Source organism: Mytilus californianus, unplaced genomic scaffold, assembly GCF_021869535.1.
Source record: "Mytilus californianus isolate M0D057914Y unplaced genomic scaffold, xbMytCali1.0.p SCAF_5, whole genome shotgun sequence".
Lineage (NCBI taxonomy): Eukaryota > Metazoa > Mollusca > Bivalvia > Mytilida > Mytilidae > Mytilus > Mytilus californianus.
The window spans coordinates 27346212-27370313 of NW_026262701.1; the positions used below are offsets into that span (position 1 = coordinate 27346212).

Genomic DNA, 24102 nt, shown 5'->3' on the forward strand with positions numbered 1-24102 from the left:
AATGAAAAAAATAATTAAATGCTTCAACTTTATAGAATCTGTAAGTATCCATTTTGTTGATGTAAACGTCAAAATAAAAACCGTTTCGCCGATAGTATCGTGAAATGTTATGGCTATATTTACCGACTTCTTTTTAAGAAAATAACATCACACAGTAAACGGTTTAATTCTTGTGTACTAGAAACCCTTGGAATGCGCAGACCTGCATAATATAATTAGAGCACTGAATGTCAAATGCGTAAAGCGATACGGCTTAAGATCAGGTGGCTAACAAAATAGGCAAATGAAAGCCATTTCAGTCATTTGATGAAGTAAAAATGTTGATTCTTATACGTTTGGTATCAACTATCTTTACTAACTATTATTTCAATATGCAGATTATTGGCAATCATGCCACATTTTCTTCTCATTGGCAATCATACCACATCTTTCTCTAATTGGCAATCATACCACATCTTCTTCTAATTGGCCTTCATACCACATCTTCCTCTAATTGGCCATCATACCACATCTTCCTCTAATTGGCAATCATACCACATCTTCTTCTAATTGGCCATCATACCACATCTTTTTTTTTTATAAAAAGAGGATTTGCAGCAGAATAAAAGCTATACTTAGTTTATTAAGATTCCGTTTAATCACTATTAAGCTCATAGCTCATGACTTCACTAGCGACATGTTTTTTTGGTCTTAAGATATCAGTAGTCGTTTGGACTGAAACTTTATCCATTGTGTCTTATTCCCAATTGTAACATTTTGACTTCGTGTGAATTCGAAATGCGGGTAATATATGCTCAAGCAGGAGACGCTTGCCCGGTCAACGCACCCATAATCGATCATTTTGGAGTTCATGCGATTCCCTTAGTTTTTCTTTGTTACATTGATTTGTCTCTTCCTAATCGATTTACAAGATTTAGAAATCAATAAATTTGTACTTAATTTACATCAAATTCATATTTCTGTACTTTATTTTGGCAGTAGAAAGGTTAATTCTAAAAGAAAATTAGGTTTAGTAGTCATTACTATTACAAAACGGAAGGCCACAACGTTTACTTACTGAAGCACATATCATGGTTTGAGGGACAGACATTTTAACGAACAAATAATATAATAAAAACACAAATAGGTGGATTCCACCTTTACAAGCAATAAACGTTAAAAAAAATGTGCAAAATTTATACAAACATTTATAAAGTATCTTCACAACATGTAAATAAGAAAACAACCCAAACTGTCGGTCAGTTAGCAGATGAGTTCAGGAAAATGTTGCAAATAAGTGAACGAGAATACAACACACAAAAAAACCAAATACACCATTCTAGAGTTTAATATATGGTCTTCAACGATTGATACGTGTCTACACAATATGAGTCTATATAGTCTAAATTGAAGTAACCTGTACTCTAGTTATGACACATTTACAAATTTTTATCAGCTTCCCTTGATACCCAAAGTTATCAAGCAAAAAACAAATTATTGATAAAAGCATGAACACCAAAAAGGATAAAAATTGGTTTATTCAACTCCAAATTCGTCATTTTTGTATGAATATTCTATTTTTAGAACTTTTGAATTACATGTTCTCTCGAACAGCATCATATAACCTAGTATGTGCTGTGGTCTCATGTTCCTCGTTGGCATTTTGTATACGAATATAACATTGATAGACAAATATTTTTCAAAGATATTATTATGTCTAATAAGAACTTTTTGGGGCTTAATACTAAAGAAAATTTTTTGTGGTTAATTACAAATGAAGATAGACACATTTTAACCAATTTAGGTAATTTTCTAGTAAAGAGCTTTGATAAAAGAGCAAAACTATTGTCTTGTCTTAATGATAAACATAAGTAATTGATTTATGCACTGATTTGTATGCATTGCAATATATATATACATATATAGTACATTACAATATTTTTATTTTTTGTGTGTATTATCCCCAGCTGCAACATATGGAAAAAAGGGTTTACCATTATAAAGATTATATATATATAAATATTATATTCTAACAATTTGTAATTTGATTTGATATTTATTCTGTCATTCATTGGATTTTCTTTCTTTGTTTGCTATAATCTTTATGCCTCTCGGGGCCCAAAATTGGATAATAAAATTTATCTATTCTTATCTTATCTATAATAACTTTATAATCTTCCTTTAATAAAACATTGAAGGTAAAATGCACACTAATTCTTCAAAGGTGAATTGAAGAATGATTTGATTGCCGACAGATTTTAATGCTCTCTGATAACATAAAAGCCAACTATCTTCATTTTGTGTCAGAGTGATTTATATATTTTATTTCCTGATTTTTTTCAGTCAAACAATGACTTAATCCATTGTCATTCTACAGCGTGCTAAAGCGCATATGGTGGGTAACAAATTTGGAAATCAGTCCATATAACTCAAATGAATAAACTGAATTGTTAATAAGAAATTAATTTGATTTCACTAATTTTAAAGAAATATCTATCTATCTACAGTATCTATCTATCAATATGTTTGAGTATTGAAGTGTTTTAGTCAGAATTCTCTCCCTCTCTCTCTCTCTCTCTCTCTCTCAGTCAGTTCCACTAAGAATACATTATTATTATAAGTGATTAACAAGTTCAATCCCGCCACATTTTCATATTTCTGTCCAAAGTCAGTAACCTGGTATCAGGTTACATTCCATGTCATAAAATAAATGCAAAAGTGGTTAACTGATGTCCAAATCACGTAAATTCATTAAGAACATAAAGATCAAGGTAAACAACAAATACTGATGGAATGGCATGAAGTCAAAAAGGATCGGAACTGGGTGTACCGACAGGGTAGGCGTCTCCTAAGAATGCATCATTCGACAAAATGCTTCAATCGTGAAAAGGACACATAAGGTAAAATTACAGATCCGACGACTTTATTAGTATCTTAGGATCTAAGACCGCGAAAACAGGTCGCTAATAAGATAGGACATCGACCTATTGTACCAGTTAATCGATTCGTCATGAAGAACGTAAAACTTATGAAGTTTCGATTTCAGTCATTCTTCCTGATAACTTCAATAAGCAAGAGAGGACTACTCATATGTTCTCTAGACTTATGCATACACTTACGTAAACATAGGTCAATGCGGGATGTGGTAAGCTTTTTTGCTATATGTCTGTAACTTCCCTTTACCATTGGATTGTAATTTGGTCGGTCTCTATAGTCTGCATGAAAATTATGAATATAACTTCATGTTGATGTGTTTTACCAAAAATTAAAACAGTTTTTATTTAGGTTTTTCCACTTTTCTGTGGAAAGACCTATTGGTGTTCTTTTGATTATTATTTTTTTTTAGGTCTTTTTACTTTTCTGTGGAAAGACCTATTGGTTTTCTTCTGATTATCATTTTTATTTCTTCTTCCGCCACTTTTATTTCTTGCGTATAAATTTTGTTTCGCAAGATGTCGCTTAGATGTTTCGTATATGATATCGAACAGTTTATGCGCCTTTGAAATTGACCCTGCTTAACCGAATACTTTTCTTTGTAGGAGTTATCTCCCCGAACACTGTTTTCCTTGTAAGTGCATCTCCTCCGTAACCGTAAAAGAAAGCGACAAATTTATTTTACCAAATTGCTCGTTCTATCCTCAGGATGTTTTGTCCAATTTTGACCGAAGCGATACGTAAACTCCATGAGAGTTATTTCCCCTTCTGGATTTGACATAAGGGATATATAAATGTGTAGCATGAATGGTAAGTGATAGAGACCTAAGGAATATTGATTTGAGTTCCTTGGTTCAAGGTCATATTCTAAATTTTGACTTTTCCTTGATATTTGATCTCCTCTGTCACTTTTAAAGATACATATAAACGAACTAGTGCAAAATGTTTGCCTAATTGTGATTAAGATATGATACATTTGGTCTGAAACAATCCAATGACATCTTATAGGAGTTATTGTCACTGAAATGATTCAATTTAAGGTTAATTGATTATTACTCCAACTTGGTACATGATAAAGCCATAGGGTCTTTTGCTAACTCTTGATTGACATATGACCTTGAAAAAAGTCAACCGGAAGTGACCTTGAGTAAACCGGAAGTAGTATTTTTTGCACTTATTTCATGGAAAATACCTAGAAACCATTTACTTTTTTAATGAATAGTATATTATCTTCCTTATTACAGGTATAAGTATATACAAACTATATATTTTTGGAATCAGTGTGAATAAAGCTATCATTTGAGACCGGAAGTGACATTTTTTAAACCGGAAGTTTGCAATTATCGCCCTTATTTCAGGCAAAAGTATATAGAAACCACATATTTATTGAATCAGTATGAAGAAACCTATACTTTGACGTTGTTAATAACTTTGAGTAAACCAGAAGTAGTTTCCTATCAATTATTTAGAAAATTGATGTGGAAAGACCTTCGATTGTTCTTTGAACAATTAGTTTTTAATTGTACCTTAGTTTGTTTTATAGGGGCCTCGGTGGCCGAGTGGTCTTAGTAGTCTAATTACTGTATCACTATCCGGTCAACACGGAGGTAGTGAGTTCGAATCCGGCATGTGGCAGGTACGTTCGACTTCAATCTTAATTGACTTGGATTGTCAGTTTTCCTACCGAAGGTCAGTGGTTCTCTCCGGACACTCCGGCTTCCTCCACCAATGAAAACTGTCTGCCACGCGATAGCTTTTTAGTGCTGAAAATGGCGCTAAACACTATCAATCAATCAATCAATCAATAGTTTCCTTTATAATATCAAGAACGTAATGATGACAGCAGATCCTTTATAATGTCTTGTTAAATTTAACACTTGTTTAGACTCGGAATGACATAGATTATACAAACTACCTTTTACCAAAACTTTAACCTTCTCCACAATTCTATGTTTAGTGAACAGTGAAATCTGGGTCAAAACCATAATTTGGCATATAGATATAGTTTACTTAATAATGAACATGTGTCTTAGGTTGCATGGTAATGTGACCACAAACTACGATAAACCAAAAAAAATATACAGGGATCTCCACTGAAATAGCTGTACCAGTGAAGAAATAGGTTAACAGCATGTGCAATATTGGTGTTGAATAAAAAAAAACAAAAAAAAACGTTAAACCAAAGCTTTGACCTGAAACAGGACTGACAGTATGACTAACGGACGGACGGACGACAAAAATACCAAAAATATAGAAATAAGTAGATGTGGTATGATAGCCAATGAGAATACTACCAACCAGAGTCCACATGACTTTGATATAAGGAAATTTAGTTTTCCATACGGCCTTCAACAAGTCAACAAATATATACACAGAAAACAAAATATTCAGCAACTCCATTAAGACCGGCCGGAACACAAGTGATCATGATTCAAATTGTAGTCGGAAATGCAGATATAATCACAGATATGCAAGTATGAATGATCTGCAAAGGAGTAGGCCAAGTAAGACCCCTTTTTGGCCCCAAAATATAGCATTATTACAAATTTGTTGAAATGTAAACTTTTAGCTATTTATTGGAAAGTAGAATACTTATGTTCCATAAATATGAGCTGTTTTTGACAATACAATACACATGCATCATGTACTAGCATCATAAATTCATGCAAAATTACTGCAATCTTCACAATTCAAGCATTTGTGCTAATTTTAAGACGGCTTTTGTCTAAAATGGAAGTGGCCGCATTTGTGTTCAGTCTTTATATTGAAATATATGTTGTATTTGATGATACTACAAAACATATATAAAGGTTGAGACTGAACGTGAATGCGGCCACTTACATTTTAGACAAAAACCATCTGAAAAGTAACGTTTTATGGCATATTAGATATGTTTCTCATATTAAAGCAACAATTTGAGCGTCTTTAATGACCACATCGGTTCAAGTCTTCTACATAAACTAATTGAATCGACTGAAGTAGACACTTAAATGTTGAGATGTATGTGAAACGTACTTTAAGTATAATACAATTATTTTTTCACCAACAGAGAAGTATAAAAAGTAAAATGACAAAAATACCGAACTCCAAGGAAAACTCAAAACGGAGAGTCCCTCAACAAATGTCCATAACCAAAAGCCCAAATACGCATCATTTGGAATTCATGGAGTCGTTTTCTCTTTATATATGTATGAACATATTCTATTCAGAGATTCAAGTCTTTAATTATATATATATTTTTTATGATAGTGATATCTGTAGTCGAAAAAGAGGCTGGAGATACCAATGGAACATTCAAACTAGAAAGGCGTATCTGAGGCAATACACATGGTGCCATTGAATGTTATTATTGCTTCCATGTCTATGAAGCGAAGGAAGAACTCATCTTTACAAAATATTACAATTAAACGAAATCCATCAAGCAGAGCAAGATAACTTGTTGATCTAGCTTAATGTCTACTTCCAAATTGTGTATTTAGTGTTCTTTTCGCATGAAAGACCTATTATAATATTGTTGTAAGAGTAACGTTACTATTTTAACAGTTGCATAATTCTTGTTTTAAACTAGTAAATATGAAAATAATTTGTATGCATGTTCTATGTCACTTCTTATTATACGTTCTAAAAAGCAGGTTATTTCAATAACAGTCAAACATCTATGATAAATAAAAACACATTTAGCCTCAAGAAAAACAGATAATGAATTGTATTTTTGCATGACGTTACTGTTACTATTAAGTAGGTAAATATGTGATTTTAATTAAAACAGACAGGGAGAAATATGTAAGGGTGCGAGTGAATGAACTAGTTGTAATCCGGATTAAAATATATCGTAGTTATAGTGCAGGGTCGCATATGCAAAAAAAATTTTCACAATTTAAAAAAAATTGTATTCATGTACTCTTTGATCTTAGTCAGACTTAAAACGTTGAATGTATTGCGTTAAAATAAACATTGCAAACTCGCAAAGCACGAATATATATATGTATATATATATATATATACTTTATACCGTGATTTGAGCTATAAAACTACAGAAGAAGAAACAACATAATTTTAAAATGGCTCTAGTTGATGGTATCATCATTTTGTGTTTACTGTTTGCAGATGCAATTGCTGTCTATTAAAGGGGATAAACGTGATGCAAATGTGAAATAATTAAAACGAATTGTAAAATTTTTAGTCATTACCCAAAATACAAATATTCGATTTATAGTCTTCTTTATTTTCTGAATACGGGCTATTTGCTTGCAGATTTTTTTATACTTTTTCTTGAACGGGTAAGTACTGGTGATTTAAATGTAATGATCAAATTATGAAATTATAGTAAAAAGGGATGGTATGTCGTTAATGGCAATTGCCAAACATCGAAAGCTTACCAAACATTTCACCCCGAGAGATATTCCAGTGGCTCATTACATGTTAAAGTTACCGTATAGAGGTTTATTTTCGTCGGGTGTTTATTTTCGCTTATTTTGGCGGATAAATAAATCGCGAAAATACCTTCAAATCTATATATTACCAAATCATATGTTCAATAATACATACATTTTTCCCATTGAAAACCTTAACAGTACTTAAACAATATTGATATGATAGAAACACTTGAAGCCAAAACTGTTGGTATTATCACTCCTTATTAATTATTCGTGATACTTCTAGAGTATTGGAAAGTAAAGTGTATCGCTGGCTCTGAAGAAAAAACTCATCAAAGATATTGGTACGTCAGACGGACGTTTTTTTTCTACATAAGACTTATCACTGACGCTCGAATCAAAACGCTTGTAAGCAATATAAAATGAGAAGTCGTATAGTCAGCTTCTTTTGAAAATAATCTTTTTGTTAGATATATTTTATTTAATCATCATATTCCTTCCAGTAATTATCACATTTCAATGATTTGTGTTACACTTGAAGTTCGTTTGCTTATTCAACTGTTACACACTAAATCTATTATTTGAAGTTATGAGTATATGTTATAGGTTGAAAATATTTATATTTAATAGTCCTATTCACAGTTTCTAGAAGAAGATGATATATATAATATTGCAAAATAAGTTTAATGGTCTAAACATGGACTACCGACGAGGAGTATATTATTTTTTGTTGTATCTTTGTTACACAATTACATTTTGTTGGCAACGTTATCGGATTTTTTCTAAACGTTTCTGTTTGAACTGAATTTATATGCTTTTACTGATTTTTTTTAATGTGTATTTTTGTATCAATTTGGCAATGCATGAAATGATTGAAAGTTACATTTTATACTAAAATGTTTTGCTTAAGATTGCAAACGATAGTCCAAAATCATCGCTTATTGTTGGTGAAAAGCAATTGAGTTATGGTTTTGTAGTTTGTATTTATTTAACTTATCGTTTTGCTTATTCTCTTCTTCTATTTCTTCCCCTTTTTGTCTCGCTTTGACGGAGTCAGAAATCGAGATATAGGCATGCTGTTTCCAGCGTCGGCGTCGGTGGCGTCGTCAACAATGTATTAGTTTATGGGGAACCACAAGTGGTACATGTAGGTCAATGATATTAGTATTTAGTTGTATAACCCCGGGCACATCTCATTTTCATTGTGATTATTTGGTCCCGCCCACTCAATCATGGTCTATCGACTTTGAAACTTTTGCTTAGTCTACACGTATTAGTCTGTGGTTTAGGTCAGTTTATGGGAAACCACTAATGGTAGGTCAATGATATATGAAATGTAACTGTATTAGCATTGGAACATCTCATTTCTATGATTATTTGACCCCGCCCCCTCAGTCATGGTCTACTGACTTTGAAATTTTTACTTAGTTTACATGCATTAGTTTTTGATTAGGTCAGTTCATGGGAAACCACTAGTGGTAGGTGAATGATGTTTGGTCTGTATGTGTATTAGCATTGGCACATCTTATTTCCACGGGGATCGTTTGGCCTTGTACCGTCAGTTATAGTTAATCTACTTTGAAGATTTTGCATAACTTACAAGTTAAAGTATTTGTATTTTAATTTCAACATTTGCATTTTACTATCAAAATAACAACAAGGCGAGACATATCTCTGAGTCAACAGTTTATGGAACAAATTGTATAAATATCGAAATCGTACAGAACAGTCAAAATTAAGACAATCAGTTAGTTCATCGATACTGACATTATTTATAACATACCTTTCTCAAGTTCTTCCCTGACAAATTTAAAAGTTTTTTAGAAACTGAGGATCCAAATATCTTATGCAAAGTTGACCTTAGATAAATTAAGCTATTCTTTTGATGTTCCGTTTTGTCATACAGCTCTTTACATTTTCATTTTTACACATCATTAGCTTTCTATGTTTTGACGTTTGACCTCACCAAAAACTAGAGGTGATCTCAAATGAGCTGGAAGGAAACAGATGCAGCCTCACTGGTGTTACCCGTCATTTTGATCAAGTACAAATATGGCGAAAAGTCTCATTCGTTAATACCACATTTTATGAAAGGAAGACGGGATTGTGGTTACGACATTTGGAATATATTCATGGTCAGCGGTGACAAAGAGCAACTCGTGATTGCGTCCGTAAAACATTTCATACATATGTTTTTACATACAACATACACTATTTTTTATTAAACACATTGATACATACTTTATTAATTGGAATACATACATAGTTTTAAAATGGCTTGTTTTTGTTTGAATTCATGTTGCTCAGTTGTTCTGTGAAGTATTTTGTGGACTTCTGGTTTTTTCGTCGTTATATTGTTTACCATCTTGGTGTATGTTTTTATTCAACATGGGATTTTGTTCCTCTTTTTATCAATCTTATACGATAATCTGATCTTTCTTATATTGAATTTTCTTTTCAATAGGAGTAATATGTTCGTCTCGCTTTCCTTTGATGGTTACATATATTTTTTATACTTTATCTTATACGCGAAGCAAGTAATTTATTACGATGCGTTTCGAAAGAAAGTACAAATTTATTATTACCAAAGTTATGTAATAAAGTTTCATCATAACTGATATGTTTATGGCCACTGTAACAAATGCATGGACCGTTAAACGTATAATAGATATTCACGTGTATTATTTAAATATAACCTTATTTGTGTTACAAAGGAAGCTTTTACAACAGGTCTGCAAATTTAATGAAGGCACTGTTTATATTTTGATTCACTAGTATACATTTGTTGAGTCTGGAGGGCTTCTGGATTTACCGTCGTGAGAAAAGTTTAAACTCAGAATTGTGAAAGCCAAGAATGTATAAGTATTTTAATACACGGGAGGAATTATATATACTTCAACCTGTGGGTTTACGTCCACAATTTTGAAAATTGTTTTAATATTTCCTTGACGTTTACCATTTTCTCCTTATATTATCCGGTATTGTTATCTGTGTTGCCCCTTGCATCCGGTGTTTTCTGCATAGTAACATACATAATATCCGGAGTTTACCACAAAATCACTTGCATTAGCATCTGGAGTTTTATCACTCATCGGTGGTAAAATGCTGATTTATTTAAAAATACAATTTTGCCAGCTCAGCACAGGAAGATATATAAATAGCCCTTTTATGTTTGTTTTGTAATAGTGTGCATTCACAACGCCGAATATATTGTTGTACAGTACTGGAAATAAAATGAGAGTGACGTTTATTTGTAGCTGTATAGCTCTATTGTGTTTGATATATCTGTATGGAAACGATGCTTATACTACAGGTACTTTTCTTATTAATCATAAATAATACAATGTATTTTTGGGGTTTAAAGATATCAAATTACTTCATTTAACATTACCTATCCTCTTGGAAACTTTCTTTCCGTGACTATGATGGTCTGTGGTTCCTAATTTAAGATGCATGTCTAAATTGATTCGATGTTAGGCTTTATGCTGTGATGGTTGGGATTCACTGATTGTCATATATAATGGTACGCACCTTTGAAAAGAAACTTGGTTGAAATGGCAGATTTTTTATAATCTCTGTTACATTTACGCACAATTTAGATTAAGAGTTTATCATCAAGTAAAGAAAATTGTCTATTGTTTGAATCCATTAAAATCATCATTTTTATCATATTTAAATCAATTTAAATTGAGGATTTATATCTTTATTTCTACCTACCTCGTGCATAATTCTGATTCATTGTCCGAGTTTGGCTTTCCTGTTGGTGCCTTTTTCATCGGCCCTTTGACGTAAGTAGTAGGTTAGTGATTTTTAATATCGAGTATCACTATAGAGACATAAATCATCGAAATATGCATCTGTTGCAGTAAAATTAGTATCGTAAAAAAATATGCAGAATATTTTTTTCTTAATTTCATTCAGACACTAATTTTGGTTCTTATTTCGTTTTATACTTTTTTTCAGAGACTGTCTGTCAAAGGGAGTTGAGACTTGTTAGACAAAATCCAAAACCAGGCGCAAGAAAACCAAACTGTGATTCCGACGGAAACTATGCCCCAAAGCAATGTTCAGGTTCAGTGTAAGTATATTAAAACTATGGTGGACTTGTTGCCACCGACGTTAAATCTGTTTTTAATTACTGGTAAATAAATAATGTTACGGTTTTAGGACACAAAATAAATTAACCACCATTCTAGTTTTTAAGATAGAAAGCCAAATGTTCAGGTTCAGTGTAAGTATATTAAAACTATGGTGGACTTGTTGCCACCAACGTTAAATCTGTTTTTAATTACTGATGAATAAATAATGTAACGGTCTTAGGACACAAAATAAATTAACCACCATTCTAGTTTTTAAGATACAAAGCCAAATATCTTTGCAGTAAAAATTCATCAAAGATCCGTGCATGTATTGTCCAGTTGTTTATATGCCTGTCGATACAGTATCCGCACATGTCCTAAAGTCATATAAAACATGTTTATCCAAAATTATAACGTTAAGGAAATTATGGAACCAGTGACTGTGTATATACTAAACTAAGTCCTTTACGCAAGATATTTTAGATGTATTAATCCATAACATATAATCGATAAAAAATATTTCATTCAGTGAAAACTTTGCCTTTAAATTAACTTACGTGTTTTATTGCCGAAGTTTACATAACATGACCTTCATAAACCACCGACAAATAATCATGGAGCACGTGAAAAAAAGTGAGATAAAATACATGCAATAGATCTAGACCGATGTTTATTTTTTTCATATTTTGCATGCGTTGATATTTGTGAACATAACATTGTCATAAAAGTTGTTAAATGATTTGGTGAATTATTTTTGTGCTTTCAAAATCATTTAACACTATCTTACTTTAACTATATTTCACGTTTGTTTACCTTTTCTTTCATCACGGTTTTTCCCTGGCACTTGCGCTGTACGGTAGCAGAAATACTGACGAGAGGTCTCGTGGTTAAGGTCAATGCTTACAGAAAAGATAAAGGATTTTCTTTTAAAAGAAAGTCCATTTTTACGTTTTTATAGTAAAACCTATTCACCCAAGTAAATATAACATATTCAATTTTTGTTTTGAATTTGAAGCATCATATGACTTTAATATAGTTGTTCCAAAATATAAATAGAGACTATATCTCTTAACTTGTTTTTAATAGTACAATATCTCAATTTGTGTATCCCAATTCCATCTATACAAATCATGGTGCTGTTAAAATTATTGTTTACGATTTTTTACGATTAAGTGACCTTGTCTATTAATTTGTCTATTTAGATCAAATGCTGCGAACCTACATTCATTTACGACGTCATGCATACAATTCTAAGGATCGCTTAGTCTAAGTAACAAAAGAGCCTTATGTCGCCAGTTAATATAAGAATAAGAAGATGTGGTATGATTGCCAATGAGACAACTCTCCAACACAGACCAAATATTTCAAAAGTAAAAAACTAAAGATCACCGTACTACCTTGAACAATGAGCAAATGCCATACCACATAGGAAGCTATTAAAGGTCCGGAATGACAAATATAAAACACTTCAAACCAGAAAACGAACGGCATGATTTATGTTCAAAGCAATAAACAACACTGCATTACATGCTCCTGACTTAGGACAGGCACATACAGCATGTGGCGGGGTTAAACATGTTTGCTACTGCCAAATCCTCCCCTTAACCTGGGACAGTGGTGTAACATTATAACATGATAATAACAGTATAACAGTATAACAGCTCATCTCATTTAGGTGTAAAGCTCTATAGTTAAACAACTACTCATAGTGTAAAATGTGTCATCTAGATGTTATTAACGTGGTTTTGTTTGACAATAAATATTTGCTGTATTAAAATTTCTCTTTCTATAAATAAAAGGATTTTTTTTTGGGGCATTTCATTTTCAGGTGTTATTGTGTAAAGAAAGACGGATCTCAGATTAGCGAGTATACTTCTCACATTGGAGATTCAGCACAGCAAACTTGCAGTAAGTATTTTATTTACTGAGGTATCAATGAGTTAGCATAGGATAGTATACGTTGTTTTTGCTATCATATTGTTCAAAGTATTGAGAAGGAATGTAAACCATCTCTGACCACATCATTGTAAATAAAGACCATAAATACATTTAATGTAAGGAATAAGAATCATCGCTGACCACATCTTTGTAAAAATAGCATAAATACATTTAAATACAAAATTGTAACATGACATTAACTCCACACTTTGTATGATTTTTTAGTCAGCTGTCAACATGAAAACATTTATTAAACAAAATGAGGGTTCAATCAAGGCACCAGCTTGCTTTCGAATTTCGAGGGAAACGATTAGATATTTTTTACTTACCCCACAGTTACATTTGTCTCACGCAGAGTTCATTCAATGCAGTTTTCACGATTCTATATACTGTTGTTTTCAGAAGTACAGGAGTCAGACGATAGCGTTGCATTGTTGTTTTTGTTTTTTTTGTAATTTTCTTCCAGAATGTGCACGTGACTCTGACGAATTTCTTTCATCTGGAATGGTTGGAAAACTGTTCAGCTGTCAATCTGATGGAAGTTATGATCCTGTTCAATGCTATTTTGGGCCAATGTGTTTCTGTGTAGACGAGGATGGAAAGACAACTGGAACAGACACTGTTCCTTACAGTCAAAAGAACAAGATGAACTGTTGAATACCGAGATGCTTTGAAATTTATAATATGCTTTATTATAAAATACTTGTGAAAAGCCTTGAACATTCCAAATTGGTTCAATTGACTTAAACTTCTCATTGTTGAAGAAACGGCAACTTTCAACAAACAGCAGTAGACAGTAAATTGATTATCTGAGTTTTATCTCCTTCCTCTTAAGATGAATAAAAGTTCTTTACATTGTTTGTGTTAAAGTATCTAGAGGTGGATCCAGGTGATGTCAAAGGGTGCACGTGACACCCGCCTGAGGTTAGCCAAACAGTTGGACCCTAAAGAGTATAATTCAAATTTTGATTAATTAACCAATAAGTATTATCCCTAATAATATACTTGTCATTCTATATCAAATACAATCGATGTATCTTCATGCAGAAAATATGTGCCTCTTATGTGACCTAAGCCTCTTTCCTCTTGAAATAGTATTCAAACATTTGACTTTTCTACATTTACACAAGCCTTGGAAAACTAAAAGTCAAATTGAAAGAATTTTTGTTCCTTTGTTTCATACAAAAAGAATGGCTAATACAAGTATCTTGTCTAAGAGAGGGATAAATTGTACTTTGTAAAATGTCACTCTGTTTCAAACAAAATTTCTCTGAAACTGAAACTATCGCGATGTTTGATTTTTTTCCATGTTTTTCGACGAACAATCGGTACTCCCATGATAACCAACTGTGCTTTTCTTCTTGCCTATATGTTCCATTATTCATATGAGGCTGACTTCATACAAGAGCTTCTTAAAAAGAAACGAAAAGAAGCTAGCTCTATTCTTTAAGGGCATGTTCCGCTATATAGATAATGTTCTCTCACTAAATAGTTTTGGTGACTATATTGAACTCACCTATCTCATCGAACTTGAAAAAAAGGATACGATAGATTCAATTACGTCTTCCTTATATCTTGACTGCCATATGGAAATTGACAATGAGGGTAGGTTGAGAATAAAACTTGACGAGAAAAGGGATGATTTCAGCTTCCTAATTGTGAATTTTCCATTTCAAAGTCGCAACATTCCAGCAGAATCGCAATACTTATGCGTTGAAATTTTTTTTTATCCCTCCTTGGGACTATTAAGGTTTATGACCCCGTCTAAAAAACTGTGTTTTACGAAATTTTTAACGTGCAATTATACCAAAAACAGCAAAAATACTTAATGAAAAAACCGTGTCATTCTGTACATATACACTTAATAAAAAACGTGAATTTTCTGATTTTTATAGAGGATGCACAGACTTTATTACAGAGGCTTTCTATATAACATTCTAAACATAGATACTCACTTGTTCGTCCATGTTATTCTAAGCGTTTATTGGTCAAATAATATAATTATATCATATACCATCTTTAAATTCAATAAGAAACGAGAAAACAGGCATCAGCGGAACTGGATGTATGTGAATTGGATAATTATGTTCCTTCTCAAAATTCACATTTTTCTCTCTCCAGATCGGGGGATCCAAAGTCGGCGGCCCTGGAACTATTCGTATAAACCTTCTATGTCCGAATTTAATATGTCTGAATGCTTCATACCTTGCATACACATCTCTTATGTTACAAAGTTTCCGTCTGTCTTATGTCCATTATCATTGACATCATTTTCCTGGTTCAGCGACTGCATAAAAATGTGCATTTCACACTTATTATGACTGATAAGACAACCATTTTTGATATATGTGGTCCTTGCAAGTTCTATTTGTCTGTCAGACAGGTCTACCTTACCTTGACTCCATTATATTGGTCAGACTTCAAGGTTTTTTTTCGTGGTCAATTCCGTATCTCTGATACTTTAAGTAATACATCAACTATATTTGGTATGTGGTGCATTTGACCTGACCTTATTTTCATGGTTCATTGGTCATTGTAACGTTGGTGTTGTTTAAAGCTGTAACAGCACATGAGTTTTCATTAATGAGCTCATGAAATGAGTCTTCTGCTCCCTTAATTGTCACGTTTCCACGTGAAATATTTTAACGGTGTTATAAATGTTTAACAATGTGGTAAATACATTCTTGAGGAATCGTTATCTTATAATCAAGTTAATTTGTGTACCTCTTCAGCTTAGTTCGTATACTGGGGAATTGTAATATTTTAACCAAGTTACGTTGTATACCACTACAGCTTAGTTCGTAGATTGGGAAATCGTTAACATAACTAAATTAACTTGTATACCTCTAGTATAGCTTAGTTCGTAGATTGGGGAATCGTAATCTTATAACCAAGTTAAGTTGTATACCTCTACAGCATAGTTCGTATTACCAGGTTTGTACTGATATGAGCAAAACGACGGGTGCCACATGTGAAGGAGGATCTGGTTACCCTTCCGGAGCACCTGAGATCACCCCCAGTTTTTGGTGGGGTTCGTGTTGCTCAATCTTTAGTTTTCTATGTTGTGTTTTTTGTACTATTGTTTGTCTGTTTCTGTTTGTCTTTTTCTTTTTTAGCCATGGCGTTGTCAGTTTATTTTCGACTTATGAGTTTGAATGTCCCTTTGGTGTCTTTCGCCTCTCTTTTTCGTAGATTGGGGAATCGTAATCTCATAACCTAGTTAAGTTGTATACCTATACATCTTAGTTCGTAGATTGGGAATCGTTATCTTATAACCAAGTTTTAAGTTGTATACCTCTATAGCTTGGTTCGTAGATTGGGAAATCGTTATCTTATAACCAAGTTTTAAGTTGTATACCTCTATAGCTTGGTTCGTAGATTGGGGAATCGTTATCTTATAACTAAGTTAAGTTGTATACCTCTATAGCTTGGTTCGTAGATTGGGGAATCGTATCTTATAACCAAGTTAAGTTGTATACCTGTACATTTTATTTCGTAGATTGATTACATAAACTGCTTGATAAATGAATAAGTTATTGACAATTCACTTGGAAACTCAACATATACCCCTACGACACTTACTAAAGTGGAAATCCTGGATAATCACAGGTCTGTTCTATTTTCCTTTGGAATTTCTACATAAGATGAAGAACTGGATCTTCCATCACTGTATTGGATACCTAAACTACAAAAGTGTCCTTGCAAACAACGGTATATTGTTGGGTCTTCCAAGTGCTCCACGAAACCTCTTTCTATATTATTAACATCAATTTTATCAGCAATCAAAGCCGGGCTTATGTTTATATTGTGAAACTGCCTATTCCAGAGGTGGCGTGAATCAGATGTGGATACTATAAATTTCAAAGATCTTTTGGAGTACATACAATCTAAGACTCTTTCATCTTGCAATACTAGTAGTATTAAAACATTTGACTTTTCTACACTTTGCACAAGTATTCCCCATTCCAAACTAAAAGACAAATTGAAATAGTTGGTATTGCTTTGTTTCATAAAAAAGAATGGCCAACGTAGATACATGTATCTTGCCTAAGGGAGGGATAAATCCTACTTTGTAAAAAATCACTCTGATTCAAACAAAAAATTCTTTGAAACTGACAATATCAAGATGCTTGATTTCTTGATTGACAACATATTTGTTACGTTTAGAGAACGTGTTTTTCAACAAACAATCGGCATGGGAACCAACTGTGCCCCTCTTCTTGTTGACTTGTTCCTTTATTCTTATGAGGCTGTATTCATACAGGAACTTCTTAGGAAGAAAGAGAAGAATTTAGCAGTATCCTTTAACTTTACTTTCCGCTATATAGATGATGTTCTCTCAGTAAATAATTCAAAATTTGGTGACTATGTTGAACGCATCTATCCCATCGAACTAGAGATAAAGGATACAACAGATACATTTAAGTCTGCTTCATATCTTGACTTACATCTAGAAATTGACAATAAGGGTCGGTTGAAAACAAAACTTTCCGACAAAAGAGATGATTTCAGCTTCCCAATTGTGAACTTTCCATTTCTATATAGCAACATTCCAGTAGCGCCTGCATACGGAGTATATATCTCCCAATAAATACGATATTCCTGGGCTTGTGTTTCCTATCATGATTTTCTTGATAGAGGGTTGCTGTTCACAAGGAAGCTATTAAACCCAGAGTTCCAAATGGTTAAGTTGAAATCATCCCTTCGTAAATTTTACGGACGCCATCACGAGTTGGTTGACCGTTATGGAATATCCGTTTCACAGATGATAGCGGATATATTCCTAATGTCGTAACTACAATCCCGTTCCCTTTTCACTAATGTGACCTACCGAATTAGACTATTTACCGGGTTTGTACTAACATGAGCAATACGACGGTGCCACATGTGGGGCAGGATCGACTTACCCTTCCGGAACACCTTAGATCACCCCCAGTTTTTGGTGGGGTTCGTGTTGCTTAGTCTTTAGTTTTCTATGTTGTGTTTTGTGTACTATTGTTTGTCTTTGTCTTTTTCTTTTTTAGCCATGGCGTTGTCAATTTATTTTCGATATATGAGTTTGAATATCCCTCTGGTATCTTTCGCCCCTCTTTGAGGAATCGTAATCTTATAACCTAGTTAAGTTGTATACCTGTAATTCTTAGTTCGTAGATTGAGGAGTAGTAATCTTATAACCAAAATGAGTTGTATACCACTACAGCTTAGATCGTAGACTAGTGCAATAAGGTTAGCTTATAACATTTTGATAACACAAAATGTGTTTTACTCCCTATTTTGAAAAGTTTCCCAGGAATGTATATCTTTTAACACACTATCATATACTAGTAAATTAATTTTTTTTCAACGGAAAATGTTCAGATGAGTGTTGCTTTTCATAAATTTGTGATTTCAAAACAAAACAAAACGGGGTCCTTGATAAAGAAAAAAACGGGTCTTTATATTGTAAACCTCATTGACAAAACCGGGTCCTTCCATTTTGACATGACTGATTTCTTTCCTTCCATGCATAAAAATACACCCATTGAGGTGCTCAAAGTGGATAATTCTCCAATCTCCGTGTATAAGTCTTTCATTCTGTACGTTTCTTTTCGTACAATGTGTGCAATTTTCACAAGAGAAATTCGAGTAAAGGTTCACTCTCGCCATCATTTTAACGTTCTTTTTTCTCATTTCTCTCTTTTAATCTGGAACGGTTGTAGAAAATATTTCCTCTCGCAATCAAAAATAGTGATATGTGTATTTATAATCTACAAATGTATATATAGAACTAATAAATAAAGGGAAATTCTGCATTTTCTCTGTTTGTAGGTAGTCCGTCACCGTAAGAGATATTGGATACTATTGATACGCAACATTTTCCCCGGGGTACTTTAGACACAGTGTGCATTGTTTTATTTGTTCTATATAGTATTTTGTGGACTATTGGTTTTTTTCGTCGTTTTATTGTTTGCCATCTAGGTGTATGTGTCATTCAACATGGGATTTTTGTTCCGCTTTTTATCAATCATATACAATAATCTTATATTTCTTATATTGAACTTTCTTTTCAATAGGAGTCATATGTTCGTATTGCTTTGCTTTGAAGGTAACATTTATTTTTCATACTAATCTGTTACGCTAAGCATATACTTAATTACGATGCATTTCAAAAGAAAGTGCATTTACTATTACAAAAGTTATGAAATAAAGTTTCATCATAACTGAAATGTTTATTGCCACCATAACAAATTAAAGGACCGTTTAACGTAAAGTAGATAATCATATATATTCTCTAAATATAAGATTAATTGTCTCACAAAGGAACCTTTTACAACAGGTCTGCAAATTTAATGAAGGCTCTGTTTATATTTTGATTCACTAGCATAAGTTTGTTGTGTCTGAAGTAATTTTCTGGATTAACCATCATTAGAAAAGTTTAAACTGTGAATTTTGAAAGCCAATGATGCATAAGTATTTAAATATACGGGATGAACTATAACAACTTTAACCTCATGTCTATTTACGTATACAATTTTTAAAAATGATTTTAATATTTGTTTGAGGTTTGTCAATTTCGCCTGTATATTATCCGGTATTGTTATCTGTGTTGCCTCATGTATCCGGAGTTTCCTGAATAGTAACATACGTTATAATCCAGAGTTTACCACAATATCACTTGCATTAGCAATCGGAATTACTTGTTGACAACTTTAATTACTCATTGGTGGTACAATGCTGATTTATTTAAAAATACATATTTGCCAACTCAGGACGATATATAAATAGCCGTTTTTTGTTTGTTTTTGAATGTTGTGCATTCATTTACAACGCCGAATATATAGATATACAATACTGGAAATAAAACGAGAGGGACATTTATTTATACCTGTATGTCTCTTTTGTTTTTGGTATGACTGGATCCAATCAGAATGCCAAATGATGTTGAAAATATTTCACTATAGTCCACAAATAAGTTGTCACTGAAAAAATCAAACATAATTGTTTTTGATACGTTTTTTTATAAGCACAGAAAGATATATTATAATGAATAGCCCTTTTATGTTTGTTTTTGAACGTTGTGCATTCATTCACCGTAATCGCAATAAAATGGGAGTGTCGTTCACACATTGTTGTCAATATAATTGAATTCTACTCGACTGTCATACAAGTGAAAGGTTTAGCTAGCTACAAAACCAGGTTTAATCCACCATTTCCTACATTAGGAAATGCCTGTACCAAGTCAGGAATATGACACTTGTTATCCATTCGTTTGATGTGTTTGAGCTTTTGATTTTGCCATTTGATAATGGACTTTCCGTTTTGAATATCCCTTGGAGTTCGGTATTTTTGTTATTTTACTTTTTATCAATTTCTATATAGCTCTATTGTGTTTGATATGCCTGGATGGAAACGATGTTTCTCATACAGGAACTTTTCTTACTAATTTTAGATAGATCACATAATATTACTTAAATAGGATACATTGTATGATTGAGGTTTAAAAATCTAAAATTTCTTCAACTTACATGTCTTTTCCTATTGAAAACTGTTTTTTCTTGACTGTGATGGTCTGTGGTTCCTAATAAAAGATGCATGTCCAAATTGATTTCATATAGGGCTTTATGCCGTGATGATTCGGGCTTCAATGATTGTCATATATACTGGTACGAACCTATGAAAAAAAACTTGGTTTAAATGGCAGATCTTCTATAGTCTATGTTTGCCTTGGAGTTCTGTATTTTTGTTATAATTTTTTTACATTTACGCACAATTTAATTTTAGAGTACCATCTTGTGAAGAAAATGGTCTATTGTTTGAAAACATTAATATCAAATCATTTCTATTATTTTTAAATCAATATTAAAACTGAAGAATTGTATCCATAATTCTACCTCATGCATAGCTCTGATTAATTATCCGAGTTTGACTTTCCTTTTGATCCTTTTGATCCCTTTTGCTTTTATCACCGTGCAACATTGATAATAGGTTTGCGATTTTCAGTATCATTCACAGTAATTTTGGCTCCTATTTCGTTTAATATTTGTTATTCAGAGACTGCTTGTCAAAGGAAGTTGAGTCTATTTAGACAGAATCCAAAACCAGACGCAAGAAAACCCAACTGTGATTTCGGAGGAAATTATGCCCCAAAACAATGTTCTGGTTCATTGTAAGTATATAAAACTATAGTGACTTGTTTCCATGTTCAATTAAATTTCAATTATTGATGAATACTTTTTAAGATACAAAGCAAAATATCTTTCCAGTAAAACTTCATCGAAGATACGTACATTTTTTGTCCAAGGTCTATAAACCTATCGATACAGTCTCCCATCTGTGTTAGTATTAGATACAACTTGAGGGTGTTAGCCCGAATGGGTGTATCTAATTTACACCGGAGATAGTATTGTCAATGCAGAAAGATAGTTTTCAATCATTTAGGAGGGGGTTTTTCAGCGATTTGACCATATGTTTTTGAAAAGCAAGATAAATGCAGGGTATCCAATTTCATTTAAAGACATCATGTTGTAAATATAGATGTATAGATATATCAGTAGTGATTGTATCTCTTTATTAGTTTTCAAAGTACCATATTTCAATTTTTATATAACAATTCCATCGATGCAAATCATGTTGCTGTTAAACTTATTTTAAAAGAATAGAAAGATGGAGTGACCTTTTCTACTTTTTTTCGTCCTGATCATGAATGAAATATTTGCCACTGGACGTTAAGCAACAACTATTAATCAATCTATTTGTTTTAACTGTTTAGATAAAATTCTATGGAACGCATTGTATGCGTCAGTTTAGATCATCGAATTATAAAGCTACGGTTTATGCGTATATTTTTATCAGTATAGTTAAACAACTAATTCCAGTATAAATCGTGTCATCTAGATGTTATTGACGTGCTTTGCTTACCTTTAAACATTTACTCTGTCAAAATTTATCTTTTCAAAAACAAAGGCACATCTTCAGATTTTTCTAATTGTATTTTATTTTCAGATGTTAAAATTCTATTGTTGGGAGACTTTAATTATCAAAGGTGCATACAAAATGCTTTTGTAAATAAACGTTCATGCATGTAAGAGTTTATATGATAATGCAAGAACAATGAACACTTTATAAATGTGCACCCGAAGCACTTTTCTGATTTAACTTCATTAGGAATGATCAAACCTAAACATTAACAATCTAGACGTTATCTCTTTCAGTTACATTAACAATCTAAACGTTATCTCTTTCAGTTACATTAACAATCTAAACGTTATCTCTTTCAGTTACATTAACAATCTAAACGTTATCTCTTTCAGTTACATTAACAATCTAAACGTTATTTCTTTCAGTTACATTAACAATCTAAACGTTATCTCTATCAGTGACATTAACAATCTAAACGTTATCTCTTTCAGTTTCATTCACAATCTAAACGTTATCTCTTTCAGTTACATTCACAATCTAGACGTTATCTCTTTCAGTTACATTAACAATCTAAACGTTATCTCTTTCAGTTACATTAACAATCTAAACGTTATCTCTTTCAGTTACATTCACAATCTAGACGTTATCTCTTTCAGTTACATTCACAATCTAGACGTTATCTCTTTCAGTTACATTAACAATCTATACGTTTTCTCTTTCAGTTACATTCACAATCTAGACGTTATCTCTTTCAGTTACATTCACAATCTAGACGTTACCTCTTTCAGTTACATTCACATTCTAGATGTTACCTCTTTCAGTTACACTCACAATCTATACGTTTCCTAATTCAGTTACATTCACAATCTAGACGTTATCTCTTTCAGTAACATTCACAATCTAGACGTTATCTCTTTCAGTTACATTCACATTCTAGACGTTATCTCTTTCATTTACATTCACAATCTAGACGTTATCTCTTTAAGTTACATTCACAATCTACACGTTATCTCTTTCAGTTTGAGCCAACCGATTCCTAATGATCGTGCAAATTCGTTCTTATAGTATAATGTATTGTTGAAAACAAAAATCGTAGGAAACAAACACAAATGTTCTTATTGAATATGTTACTATGACAATCGAAAGTAAAAACTGTACTATAAAATTGAATAAAAATGAAACACTCAATTTACATATAAGCAACTTAACACAAGCTGACAATGGAACAATTGCATTATATTAATGTCACGTAATTTATGGATTATGTTTATATTCTACGCAGTGCAAATAGCTAATGTGTTCTTTAAATATGCCAAACAATTAGGAAATTGTTGATGAGCTATACATGATCAACATCCTTTTAGCACTTTTCAGAGCCAGACTGTATGCACGTGCTCTTAAACTTTATTGAAAAAGTCCCTTTTCAATGAAATTCCGTTTTATCATTATCCTATTGAAGAATGTAATTCGTACTGATTCAACTGTTCATAAAAAATGAAATAAAATGAAATGTATTACGTAAATTCAATCTAACCTTGACCCTACAATAAGGATATATAATATGTATACGTGAGCCGATGACATTTGCATTGTTCTAGGAGAAAGACATAAGAACTGTGAAAATGAAATTGAATTATATTTGCGTTGTTACTCTGTTGTGTTTATTTTATCTGGATGGAACAAATTCCTCTTACTACCAAAACATAGGTATATTATAATAGCTCATAAGATTTAACGTTTTTAATTTTACAAAATTTGATTGATGCATTGATTGGTGTTGAACGTCACTTTCACCACTGTTGTTTTTTTTCATGGGGGAAGCCGGAGTGCTGGGGAGAACCACCGACCTTCGGTGAGAAAATTAACAATCCTAGTCAATTAAGATTGAAGTGGGGGCT

At 32.5% G+C, this 24102-nt stretch overlaps 2 protein-coding genes across 2 annotated transcripts in view; both read left to right on the plus strand.

Moving 5' to 3' along the window:
* The window catches only part of LOC127702715 (DNA-directed RNA polymerase II subunit RPB1-like), a 519640-nt gene that overhangs the window by 354294 nt on the left and 141244 nt on the right, over nucleotides 1–24102 (plus strand). The window lies entirely within an intron of this gene.
* LOC127702724 (equistatin-like) lies at nucleotides 10382–14162 on the plus strand. Its single transcript, XM_052207031.1, has 4 exons — nucleotides 10382–10602; nucleotides 11253–11367; nucleotides 13197–13276; nucleotides 13773–14162. Exons 1-4 carry the CDS (start codon nucleotides 10524–10526, stop codon nucleotides 13961–13963), a joined length of 465 nt encoding a protein of 154 aa, XP_052062991.1. The 5' UTR covers nucleotides 10382–10523; the 3' UTR covers nucleotides 13964–14162.

What these genes read in the sequence shown, in the direction of transcription:
- LOC127702724 (XM_052207031.1), top strand. Translation starts at nt 10,524, where the DNA reads ATGAGAGTGACGTTTATTTGTAGCTGTATAGCTCTATTGTGTTTGATA. An exon ending in AAACGATGCTTATACTACAG is followed by an intron (nt 10,603 to 11,252) that starts GTACTTTTCTTA and finishes ACTTTTTTTCAG; the next exon opens with AGACTGTCTGTCAAAGGGAG. An exon ending in TTCAGCACAGCAAACTTGCA is followed by an intron (nt 13,277 to 13,772) that starts GTAAGTATTTTA and finishes ATTTTCTTCCAG; the next exon opens with AATGTGCACGTGACTCTGAC.